This window comes from Haliotis rubra, unplaced genomic scaffold, assembly GCF_003918875.1.
Source record: "Haliotis rubra isolate DU_JTF1 unplaced genomic scaffold, ASM391887v1 Scf1397, whole genome shotgun sequence".
NCBI lineage: Eukaryota > Metazoa > Mollusca > Gastropoda > Lepetellida > Haliotidae > Haliotis > Haliotis rubra.
Genome location: NW_025765333.1, coordinates 71,375 through 85,056, shown reverse-complemented (window position 1 = coordinate 85,056; position 13,682 = coordinate 71,375). Strand labels below are relative to the sequence as shown.

General features: G+C 40.1%; 2 protein-coding genes across 3 annotated transcripts in view; both read left to right on the top strand.

Moving 5' to 3' along the window:
• The window catches only part of LOC124268652 (platelet endothelial aggregation receptor 1-like), a 30,756-nt gene extending 22,654 nt beyond the window's left edge, over window positions 1–8,102 (top strand). For both annotated transcript variants that reach the window (XM_046703624.1, XM_046703625.1), the window contains exon 3: window positions 7,113–8,102. In XM_046703624.1, coding sequence (XP_046559580.1) covers window positions 7,113–8,082 — 970 coding nt within the window. In that variant the 3' untranslated portion in view covers window positions 8,083–8,102. The remainder of the gene's footprint in view (window positions 1–7,112) is intronic.
• LOC124268653 (scavenger receptor class F member 2-like) overlaps window positions 3,646–13,682 on the top strand; it is a 52,709-nt gene continuing 42,672 nt past the window's right edge. The window contains exon 1 of the mRNA XM_046703626.1: window positions 3,646–3,720. The gene's annotated coding sequence lies outside the window, so the exon portion shown is untranslated. The remainder of the gene's footprint in view (window positions 3,721–13,682) is intronic.

Sequence of the window (13,682 nt, the reverse complement as noted above, 5' to 3'; positions counted from 1 at the left end):
GTGTCACATGTCCTACACGCTCACAACTACATATACACACATAATTTACTATAAATAAATAACAATAAGTGAGACGCAGGGTCCCCGTGTATTACGCTACAGTAAAGTCCGAATATATAGCGACACATTTTGAACAACCATTAAAGATCTGTGAAGTCCCAATTCTAACCTGCATCTTTACGGCTATGTATATTTGGCGACATAATCGCATCAAAGCCAATTCGGCAATTGGAAAGAGTGAGTGAGTATGGTTTTACGCAGCTTTTATCAATATTCCAGCAATATCATGGCAATATCAATATCAAAGCTGTTTAATATATTGTGCGACATATGTATACATAACGTCATCTTAAATGCATTGATCAGTAGTGAGTAGTGAGTGGATTGCGTTTTACGAGGGGATATCAAAAAGCTCTAATTATCACCAAGACTTATTCAAACTTTATTTTGCTGTCATGTCCTTATGAGTTCTTTTCAGAGTCACCATCCCGAGTTACACATTTCTGCCCCCGTTTCTTGCGCAGACCGGCTGAATAGAGGTCCCCTGATTTCATGCACCTTGGCCCTTTCCGGAGGTGGTGACGTGGCACGTGTCCACTCTTTACTCATCTCTTTTGTGTCAGGATCATACAAATAGACCCAACATTCGTCCATGGTTACAAGACATCTGAAGAAATCCTCTTCACCCTGCTACAGAAGCTCCAATGCCTGTCGTGGCATGTCCCGTCGAGTCTGTTTTTGAAGATGAGTCAGTAAGCGAGGAACCCAACGTGCTGACACTTCGGACATGTGCAGTTGGTTATGAATGATGTTCCATACACTGCCATAGCTCAAGTCGGTCACATGCATAACCATTTGTATTGTTACACGGCGATCTTCCTGAACCAGCGCCTCGACTTTGTTCAGGGTGTCCATATCATCGGTAAGTGAGGGGCGTCCACTTCTTGGCTCATCTGTGAGGGACATGTGACAGTTTGGAAAAATTCCTTTTCAATGTCACAACAGTGTCATAGGATGGGTTATCACCACCTTAAACAGATTTCATCTCATCGTGAATTTGTCGTGCAGTGCAGCCCATCAAGTGCAAGAACTAAATTAATCTGCGCCATACTTAGGGGTACTGGTGTGTATGATCAACTAGCACAAGATTGAATGTAGGGAAGTAGATAGGACTTGGTCCATTAACTAGATAAGGATCACTGATGTTACAGTCAAAATTTTATCCTGATTGCGCAATAACTTCTTGGGGATAATTGGAACTTTTTGATACCCCCTCGTACACCGCTTTTAGCAATATTCCATCAGTATCACGGCCGGGGACACTAGAAATGGGCTTCACACATTGTACCCATGTGGGGAATCGAACCCAGGTCCTCAGTGTGATGAGCAAACGCTGTAACCACTAGACTACCCGACCTCCCTCTGGGGTTTGAAAAATAGAGACTCCACACATTCGATACTGTATACATTTACCCTGAACGATGGCAAGAGCAGCACTGATGTAGTGAGTGAGTGAGTGAGTGAGTATGGTTTTACGCACTTTTAGCAATATTCCAGCAATATCACGGCTGGGAACACCAGAAATAGGTTTCACACATTATGTACCCATTGTACCCGACTTTGGAACGAAATCTGTTTTAGTCACACAATGAACCCTTGGATTACCTTCAATATAAATGTGATCTATGAAAACTCTTGTCATTCAGTTTTCTTTATCTTAATTTTCTGTTTCTGATTTGAATTTCGGACTTTGAAAGAGCACAGTGCGAATGTTTCAACCAGTGGTCATGGGATTCCGTCACTCATGGGATGCAGCTCAGTAAGCTCAGTCAATGTGCTTCCGGTGATCATGGGCGACACTGCACTCTAGTGCTGTGTAATAGCCTGATAGTTCGTCAACTTTCTGGTAGAGTACAAACTTCAATGAATCATTCAGATTATTAGAATATAAAGTCATGGGCAAAAGAAAGTGAACACTTTTTATTTTGAATTTTTGGCACAGTTGTCCAAGTTAGTAAAATTCTTTTAGGCTGAAACGGCTAGGTGAGAAGACGATTACGGCCCCCAGCGAACCGACAAGAACTTGAAGACGCTCTCGGGAACGAGTGGTTTATGGTGGGATTCCGAATGACGTCATTCGGCGGCTGACGACATCGATGACACAGCGAGTCGGGGCGTGTATTGCTGTTAGAGGTAGTCACACTCGTTACTAAGGATGTTTATGCGTGACCAGAGACTTGACATGATGAAGACATTCCATGATTGACTCTTGTTGTGTCTGTGAACTGTGCTATTCCTAGCCCTCTGTCCATTAAATGACACGTGCTCTTTATCTGTAAGGAGTTTATCATAGACACTGTGGGTGCATTGTCCCACATGCTGGCTTCATTAAATGTACTATCACTTAAAAACACTGTATGTTTTGCTTTGATTTTATCGATCATTAATGAAGGTGTTCACTTTCTTTTGCGCACTAGTTTGTATAGTTTTACAACATGTGTATGGTGCCGTCGAACCTAGAAACACAAAAGGGGAGAATCGGGATGCCACCCATGTTTAAAACGTACTGACTTGCCCAAAGAACGCACAAATCCACAGTTAATTGTTGTGTCTGTCGCGTGTCCTGGCCGCTGATAAATCGGACTGAGGCGTAGTTGATAAAAATCTGTTTATTCTGTAAAATACATATATGGACATCAATAGAATATGATGTATGGCCTAGGGGTGAATCAACTCACCTCCGCCGTGGCGTGACATGAAGTGGCAAATATGGAGATTGCACGCATTTTACCATTTATAAAATGGTCTTTACAGCATTTTATGTAATATTGCACTTTGAATATTATGAGCAAATTAAAGGAAGCAGACATCACTCACATTTACTTACGTGCTGGTGCCAGTGTTTAATTAGTAATTTCGTGCAACGCGATGCCTTATAATAGAAATATAATAGATATTATAAATACTATGATATCGCGCACCTTTATGATAATACGTTTAGAGGATGACAAAGAAAGTAGACAGAAAAGGTACATACCTGTAAAATACATATATGGACATCAATAGAATACGACGTATGGCCGTGGCGTGACATGAAGTGGCAAATATGAAGATGCCTACGTCACGGAACAGGTAATGCACGAGATGTCACGGAACAGGTAATGCACGAGATACTACTGGTATTACAACCAGAGTAAGAGTGATAGAAGAAGCGCTCGTAAATGAGCAGAGAGGAATAAAGTTAGAGATACGCAAATGTATGGGGAAATACATCCGGCGACATGTCCTATAAGACTAGGCCTGTTGTGTCACTGTTTACAACATGTGACGTTGACAACCTGCTTTGCTGAACGCGATTCTCGCTCACTGAGTCATGTTCCAAAATACCCCATGACCGTTGCATCCTGTGTCACAGTCTAATTTCAAAACATCTAACAAAAAACCTAAACTAAACAATCTAGCAGTGTCTCTACATCAGTGCACAATACTTCACATAAATACCTGCACTGCATGCCTCAGTGCCCATTGTGTCCTTGTGCGGTTTGAATGTCTCACTGTCATGTATGTTGAAACGTGGTAAAACCGAAAGACCCTGCGCATTATGTTATTCCCAGGTTGGCGCACATCATTCATGACTCAAGACAAGCAGTATACAGCAGTCAGTGATGCCAGTGGAAAGACTCCTCATCCTCTTACTTATTTGTTTTAGCCGTTGTGTTGGTAAGTATTCAAAATCCTCAGTATACGCTACCTTTGTACTGCAACGTTTACGACACTCTTGTTAGTCTCACTTACATGATCTTGTGTGACAGCTATACATTCTTGTAATTCCTGATAACATCTTTTCTGATTGATAACTACAAGTAACCATCTTGTGTGACAGCTATACAATCTTGTAATGCCTGATAACATCCCTACTGTATGATAACTACAGGTAAAGCATCTTGTGTAATAACATCCCTACTGTATGGATAACTAAAGGTAAAGTATCTTGTGTAATAACATCCCTACTGTATGATAACTCAATGTAAAGCATCTTGTGTAATAACATCCGTACTGTATGATAACTAAAGGTAAACCATCATGTGTAATAACATCCGTACTGTATGATAACTAAAGGTAAAGCATCTTGTGTAATAACATCCGTACTGTATGATAACTAAAGGTAAAGCATGTTGTGTAATTACATCTCTACTGTATGGATAACTAAAAGTAAACCATCTTGTGTGACAACTATACAATCTTGTAATGCGTGATAACATCCTTTCAGTATGATAACTACAGAAATTCATATCACGTTGTGAATGGAATAGTCATTTCGAAATCCACCAATAATCACACAGCTTGGTTCCCACATAATACCACCTTAATAATGGTATACAATGAAAATAGGGCAGTAGGACGTGTTTGAACGTTAAAGCTCCTGGTATTCCTAAATATTAATGCAGGGTTATAAAATTGTGGGGTTCTTTAGTTTCCGTAAACTTTATGTAAACTTTCACGTTTCACATTATCTGAATATCCAGAAATAGTTAACAGTTACAACATTGTCTACGTTTTATATCTGGTTCTCCTAGTTAGACCAAAAACCCTTATGAATAAAAATAAAAGAATAGTTCATAAAAAGAATCACGAACATCAGATCCGGCAATTCACCAGGAATTTACTACTCTATGGCTAATAATAAGCTTAAAATCAGAAGCAGAACTCACTCCTCTACATTTTAACATTTGCCATCCTAAACAATGTAGGCATTTAATGAGCGTATACGAGCAAAATTCGGAAGTTTGAACAAATCATGTTTTAACTATTTGTTTGTCAAGGTCACTTAGTTTGGAATTCCAAAATTAGATACAAATCTGTGGTCACACTTCCAGAATATTAGACAAACCGAAAAGCCAGTGTTCGTTGTCATGGTCACGGCTAAACAATAGGAACAATCTTTCATGAAAAGGGACACCAATAACGGAAGAAATATACTCTCCCAAAAAAGAAACGCATATAGGAATTTCAACTGTATTTTTATGTTTATTTTGAAACATCTTGTAGGCTTTATGAGTCAATGAAATATAGCGAAATTCCACTCGGGGAATACAGACTTATCCGTCTTTGGCACCAACTCGAGGAAACTCAGTTTGAGTGTCACATGGAGACGTGTGGTGGCGCTGAAGTCAATACCTCGTGTGACCACCGTGGGCATCCAGAACTGCACGGCATCGCCTCGGCATCGAACGAATAAGTCTCAGAATCTCGTGTTGCCCAATCGCAGCCCACTCTGCCTGTAGTGCCTGTGCGAGTTGCTGAAGTGTCTGGGGCTTAGGATTACGGCGTCGCACCCGTCTGTCCAGGGCATCCCACAGATGTTCGATCGGCTTTAAGTCCGGTGATCTTGAGGGCCAGGGGAGCACATTGATGTTGTGGTTCTGGAGGAAGTCTCTAGTGTGACGTGCTGTGTGGGGCCTGGCATTGTCCTGTTGAAACAACTCCCTCTGGCGATCAATCATTGGAAGGAGGTGTGGGCGTAGGATTTCGTCATAGTACCGTTGAGCTGTCAGGTTGCCCTGGATCATCACCAAATCACTTCTCCTACGGCAGGTGATCGTTCCCCACATCATAACACTGCCCCGGCCGAATCTGTCCACCTGGGGAACGCAAGCGTCGGCGAAACGTTCACGTCGACGTCTGTACACCCGCATTCTTCCATCGCGTCGTTCCGTTTCCGTCGTGATTCATCACTGAACCAGATTCTACGCCAATTCGGTAGATTCCAGGCCTGAACGTTGGTGCACCATTGAACTCGATGTCGACGATGTTGTTGTCGAAGCACAGGGCCAAAATAAGGTCTTCTGGCACGTAAACCAGCCTCTCTCAACCTGTTCCTGACGGTCTCAATCCGGGTATTTGTCGAGCGGTACTGGTCGCCGTAGCTGTTCGATGACGCAGGTGATGTACCCGGATGTAGCGATCCTGCGCCGCAGTGGTCGCTCGAGGTCGCCCACTACGAGGGGCATCTGCTACCGCATTCTGCCGCCGATATCTCTCCCAGAGCCGTGAAATGGTGCTTTGGTGAACATTCATGCGTCGGGCAACTGCACGTTGAGACTGGCCAGCTTCAAGCAAACCAATGGCGATATGACGGTTGGCTTCACTTAGACGTGGCATTTTGCGTTCGTCAACAATATTCCAAATACAGTGAATAATCCACAGACAGCGATCAACCTTTTATACCCATCATTGAGACTATCGGATCCCCAACTGTCACATGCATTGCATGTGAATTGTGTATACTGTGACACTACACGCCGAAATTGAAAATCATGCTGTTAAATACGGGTATTTTACGGATGGTGCGTTTTATTGTGATGTTTCAAAACATAAACACCATAGGACTCATAAACAGAGCAAAACCTTTTGTCAAATGAATCACGTTTTAATTCATTGCTACATTAAATTGCTATTTTCATGATTCGTTTCTTTTTGGGGAGAGAATATATATATATATGAACAGACAATCTGTATTACGTCCCATAAATTAACTTGCATTAAATACAATTATAGGAAACAAATTAAACTGAAAAATGTCTTTCTTATTCAAACGAGTGTATAGTGTTATGGGGGTATATACATTGTTACATACCTATTCCGTGTTCACAGTGCTGAGATCAACCTTGGTGTTTGGTATATCTATTATTGTTACAAGTCCCTGGCCGCGTTTGAGGTTTCTCTGACAAATCCGCAGAGTGTACCCGGCCTTATGATTGACATACCAGTTAAGTGGCGCTTACGACAGTTCCAATTGATAGAATGGGTAGGTCTATTAAAATACGCAGAGTTATAAAACTCTCTATACGTTTGGTAATGCATTATAACACATATATAATATGACACATTTCAGTTGGGGCCACTTCCTCATCGTGCTTAGCTGATGGATGTCGACATGGAAACGGTGGACTAAAATGTCAGTCATGCGACGTTGGTTGCTATGGAGCAAACTGCACCATCCCATGTAATGACAACTGTCACACAGACGGGTGTAACAGAGTCACTGGGGAATGTTTCACATGCAAGCAAGGGTATTATGGACGAGACTGTAATGTCGCTTGTCCGAGAAGATGTTCGAGCATCACAACGGTCACGACTATCTGTGACCGCCATACTGGTGCCTGTTCGGAAACCTGTGATGGAGGATTGACTGGTGAACACTGCAAGGATCAAGTCTGTAACAAAGAAACAGGCCAATGTATCCTTGGATGTCAGAAAAATTGGACAGGAGAGTACTGCAACAGAACATGTGATACTTGTCTCAATACAAGATGCAGCTGGACCGGATACTGTCTCCATGGTTGCAAGCCGGGTTTCTATGGAAACATGTGCGACAAAACGTGCCCTCGATGTTGGACCTCTGGTTGTGACAGAGGATCAGGTATATGTGAAGAGTGTAGCCCAGGGTATCATGGAAGACACTGTAACAACAACTGTTCTGAAACATGCTACAGAGGCAGGGATGGGCACAGGCACTGCGATCGTTATACCGGTAACTGTCTGGAGGGTTGTGTAGTAGGATGGCACGGTCATCGTTGCGCCACTCGGTGCAGCACCTCCTGCAACTCGTCTCGTTGTTACAGCCATGATGATGCCTGTTTAGATGGCTGTAAGTCTGGTTGGCATGGCAAACACTGTCTGACACCGTGCAGTACAACGTGCAAGGAATCACTGTGTGCCAGTCAAGATGGTTCGTGTACCCACGGCTGTGTAAGGGGTTACCATGGAAATCACTGCCACAGGAAATGTATCAATTGTACAAATGGTGAATGTGACCAGTATGGGAGATGCAGATTTTGTCAAGACGGATGGAGAGGAGAGAATTGCGGACTCCGATGTCCCAGCGGCTGCCACGCATGTGATGATGATGGCGTCTGTATGTCTAACAGTGTTACCAAGAGAGTGTCGGATCCTACAGACGACTCACACAATGCTGGTGACACAGACACATCATCAGGATCAAGCGGCTCACACACCTACACATATACTTTGTTTTCCTTCCTTCTTGTTATGCACATGACTCAAATCGAGTGTTATTAACAGAGGCATGTTAACTTGGCTTGTAAAGTTCCCTTTGCTAGGTGTCTAGCTTCAGCACACCAGGTGTTATGATAAGGAGATTATTCTTGAGTATCTTATGATTTGCCATTTTATGCCAGAATAGAATAATACGCTTGTACATGTTTTATATAGAGGGGTTCCAATCTGATTTTTTCCATAAATAATATATACTTCCCATCAAAAGCTTAGAATCACTAGTGTAAATATAGAAACTTACTTTAGGCTTACGGTTCTAAACCAAATTTTGCAAAATATTCCAGAATGTTTAAAGGTACTGTTTACACGTGAACTGGTGTATTGTAAAACAAATTCGTAACGTTAAAAAGGTTATTTTGATGAGTTCAATAAACGATAAAAAATAGTGAAAATTGGCGAATTCTTCACACAGCTTTACATCAAAATGCATCTGTTCATATGCACACTATTTGCTGATACTTTTGAAATTTGATGCGCGATCCGTGTGCAATTCATCTGCATGAGGTTTACAGTTGGTTCCCTCAAGTTAGTGGAGAAATCAATCCTCGATATAACCATATATATGCGCATAACGTATAGTGAGTGTTTTAAGTGAGTCTAAACTTTTGATGGGAAGTATAGTTTGGTGTTGAATGCAAGTTTAGGAAATTTTCTAGTGAGCGTTTCCAAATGCCAAGATTTAAGAACAGTACACTCTGGTACATGTTCTTTACTAAGTTACGAAATACTCTATATATTTTAGCGGTTCATAAGTTAGGAATGGTATTAAATGTGCTGAATAATTAAATAATCGTTTTAAGGTGATCTAGTCCAGTGGCTTTATTTCTTAAGGTTCCAAATTGATTGCAGAAAGGATTTCTTCACCCGATAACTAAATTATATATTAAAACATCAATGTTCTATTTTTGAACTTAAAGAACGTTTCAGTAGCACAAGTGTTTCCTGATGGAATTATACCATATGTACATAGCAGCTTCCAGCTTCCAGTTTTCTTTAGGTGGGTGTTTCTTGAGGTCACGACATTTCCTAGAGGTGAAAATGCGTTCTATTCATTGGGTTGTTACTGCGATATCAACTTATTCTTTGCAGATTCTACAAGGGAATGTTTTGCAGTCAGTTAAGGTTTCCTTATCTATGATATTTAAACAGCAACTGTGTATATCTTTTACTGTGATATTGTTTACATAATCAGATACAGTATTCTTATCTATGATAGTCAAAGAGGTATATGATAGTCAAAGAGTTATTATGAATATATTCTACTGTGACCTTGTTTGCACAATCAGATCAGCTTCTCTATCTATGATATTTAAAGAGCAACAGTGTACATGTTCTACTGTGATATCGTTTACACAATCAGAGGCAGCTTCCTTATCTATGATATTTAGCTCCAATTTGTGATATATAATACAGTCAGCTGAGGAAGACTACATTTAGCAAAAGTTGTAAACATTGAGGCATGCATCAGCTATATATGCTGTAGTGGTACAATGCCGACTTTAGTTTTCACTTCTCCTTTTGCCTTTTTGTGCCTAGGCAGCCTGTATATCATCAAGTGAGGTATTAAATATGTATTACATGTATGTGTTTTTATATACTTTAGATTTAAAACACCCATGTATATAATATTGATATATTTATGTAAATAATACATGTTCAGGATAAATACACAAACACACGTAAAATACATTTATTACAGACACACATATACACACATATATATAATCATATTTACACACAGATACATTATAGTATGTATTATATTTTTTATGTATGTTACAGTCAATGTGTAAAATCAGTCAATTTGTAAATTGCCTGAAATGTTCAAATTTACAAATTTGCTGAGTGAATCAGGCAATTTACAAATTAACTGATTTTACACATTGACTGTAACATATATACATGTATCTTTAAATAGACAGATCTTCCTTCAATAAGAATGTCCATTCATTTCTTGGCGTGGTTGTCGTGTCGCATATTGTGATATGCGGAATATTGGGTTCCGCTTATTAGTATGTGTTTTGTATTAGATGACCGGTTGTAATAGATGGAGCTTGTTGGCGGAAAACCGAAACTGTTGTGTGGTTTATGAAGAAGACCGCAAAATAACAGTTTTAATAACTGTAGACATGCAGGGTACCTTAGACCAATTATATCACTATATGTACTTGTTGAATATGGTCATATGTAAACCTAGTATATACCCACACATGTATAAGCATCTGAATAATTTTCATACATGACATAGACTTGTATATAATCAAGTCTGGAACAGTCATACTAGTGGTTTATATTGTGAACCATGATTAACAATATCGCAGTGACACTACCACCTGCATTACGTGGGCTTGCGCGCAGTTTACTGGAGATCGAAACGAGGCTTATTGGTGTTAAACAAAACTTGCATATGATATACAGTAGTAGTCTTACATTCCAAGTCATATTCAAGGAAACACCCAACTCAAAACATTCATTGTTGTAGCCTGCATTGATGTGCACGCCCCGCTACACACTTCTACAGAAATGTCACTTCTTGGGAAATATGTTTCATTCCTTGGGAATACACAGTTGGCCTCTTAGCCTCACATAGCCTCCATTCACCAGTGATGGCTCACTGACTCACTCACTCACTCGCTCACTCACTCACTCACTCTCCCGGTTAGTCACATGGAGTCCATGGAACAGTCACACTGGACCTAACTGATGTTTGTCAGCAATGCAATAATATAGAAAAACAAAATCACATGTTTATATCCATACATCACTCGGTAAACTAATATAACATGGACAAACGTTAGTAGACTTGTAAGAGCTGACACAATTTGTCACGGGGCTTTAGTTACTTTGTCACTGATCGGGTAGCCTTAATACCTGATACAGAGCCGTTCTTGGGGACTTATTGGTTGTAACTGATGGGCTGCGCCACACATTGTTGTGTTATACTGTTTGCAGCGCAACTGTGTGTGTTTCGAATCCGGTGGTGTCAATATCAGAGTGCACACTGTACCAGTTTGGAAGCAGAGTCTTGCCTATCCTTATGTAAGCGAAGGCTTTGTAAAACCCCAGTCAACTATATTCCAACTAAAACACGGAAGAAAACTTAAAAGTGGAATACTTAATCAAACTAATTACGGTCACCTATATGTTAAGGTGTTTTTTATGAAACGGATCTATTTCTGTGAGAACAAATAACAACCCATATACTAATGAAAATGGGAAAATAGAACTTAAAGGGAAGAACCTAAGCCTGAAGAATGATCTTGAATAAAAATTTATATTTTTCCTTAGACAATAAAACGAGTGTACATAAAAAAGAAAGTCAATATTAAAGTACACCCAGTCTCGTCTTTCCCTAAATACAATTCCGATTGGTGTAAAGGGAGTAATGGCTGTTAAAATGAATGGATCACTGAGAGTCAGTGATGACAACTGGTGTTCGAGAAAATAGTCCTGTAATGAGTGAGTGAGTTTAGTTTTAAGCCGCACTCAGCAATATTCAAGCTATATGGCTGTGGTCTGTAAATAATCGATCCTGGACCAGAGAATCCAGTGATCAACAGCATAAGCATCGATCTGCACAAATGGGATACGATGACATGAGACAACCAAGTCAGCGAGCCTGACCACCCGATCCCGTTAGTCGCCTCTTACGACAACCATAGTCGCCTTTTGTGGCAAGCATGGGTTGCTGAAGACCTATTCTACCCCGGATTTTCACGGGTCTCCTGTAATGAACAGTTATTTCCTCGATATTTATTTACATCGTTCAAAGTAGTCTATTTCCAGGCCACCGTCCCACATAAACAGATGCAATGTTTATTTTTATCTGATTTCATACAACGGTACAAGTTCAGGCAAAATATATATTATCAAATCTATTATTACATAATGGAAATAGAAACAACAGATCTTCAATAGATAACAAAACGATAATGAACACGTTATTAAATGCACCTTCCTTCCTTTTAATTTAGAATTTCACTCGATTCTAAGAAATGATCATGGTATTTCTGTTTATCGCTTATTGTACAAGAATACCAAACTAAATGCTGTGATACTATACCACTGATACCTACGTACACATGGACCAGGAAGTGCAGGTCACACTGATCAGCGTTACAGTTATATTGAACTTCTATGCAATGTCTATTTTTGTTCCTATACAGAGGCCACACGGCTAGCCCGTGTACACTTGTCATTGAAACAAGGCAAGTAGACAGGTATCATGGTTTTATCACTAAATCGATTAAGATCAAAAACTCGTATCGGGTTTTTTCTTGTTTAAATTGTGTCCAACATAAATGATTGATTAAAGATAAAGGATTTTCCGATCTGTCAATATGAGGGAAAAGAAGAGCGCTTATGTTTTTAAATATTTTATAACTTTTAGGATATAAGTTGATTAAATGAAACTAGTATATCCTCTTTGCGGGGGATATATTGTTGGAACTGATTTAGTAATATTGCTAAGTACTTCAGATTCGTCGGTCCAGAAATTGTTCATTCTTAGGGACGCAAATTGGGATAGTCTGGAGCTTTAAATGTTGACGGGACGGTGGGGTAGCCTAGTGGTTAAAACGTCACGCCGGAGACTCGCGTTCGATTCCCCACATGAGTACAATGTGTGAAGCCCATTTTTGGTGTCCCCCGTCTTGATATTGCTGGAATTTTGCCAAAGGCAGCGTAAAACCATACTCACTCACTTTCAACGTTAACACAGTGTTGGAATCCGATTTACCCCTGCCGTGATGTAGCTGACTAAACCTAACAAAAGTACTAGGATACTTTACTGGGAAAGTGTAATTCCCAAACTATGACATGTTACATATGATATCGTCCACACTGGCTGTTGATGGGATTCTTTTGCTATTTAACAGATATGTTATGGTGTTCTGGGTCTAGTCCGATTTTAAATGAAGAATTTAAATTCTCATACAGTCAATACGACTTCTAATTTGTATCTCTTGATATGCTGCCTCAAATGTGGCACATGTCCTACACGCTCACAACAATATATACACACATAATTTACTATAAATAATAACAATAAGTGAGACGCAGGGTCCCCGTGTATTCCTCGCTACAGTAAAGTCCGAATATATTGCGACACATTTTTAACAACAATTAAAGATCTGTGAAGTCCCAATTCTAACCCGGATCTTTACAGGTATGTCTATTTGGCGATATAATCGATTCAAAGCCAATTCAACAATTGGAAAGAGTGAGTGCACGTGAGTATTGTTTTACGCAGCTTTTATCAATATTCCAGCAATTCCATGGCAATAGCAATATCAAAGCTGTCAACATATATTGTTCGACATATGTATACATAACGTCATCTTAAACAAATGGATCGTGTAGGTTTTACACCCCTTTTAGCAATTTTCCATCAGTATCACGGTCGGGGACACCAGAAATAGGCTTCACACATTGTACCCATGTGGGGAATCGAACACGGGTCCTCAGTGTGATGAGCAAACGTTGTAACCACTAGACTATCCCACCTCCCTTAGGGGTTTGAAAAAAATGAGACACATTCCATACTGTATACATTTACCCTGAACAGCATTTACAAGAACAGCACTGATGTAGTGAGTGAGTCA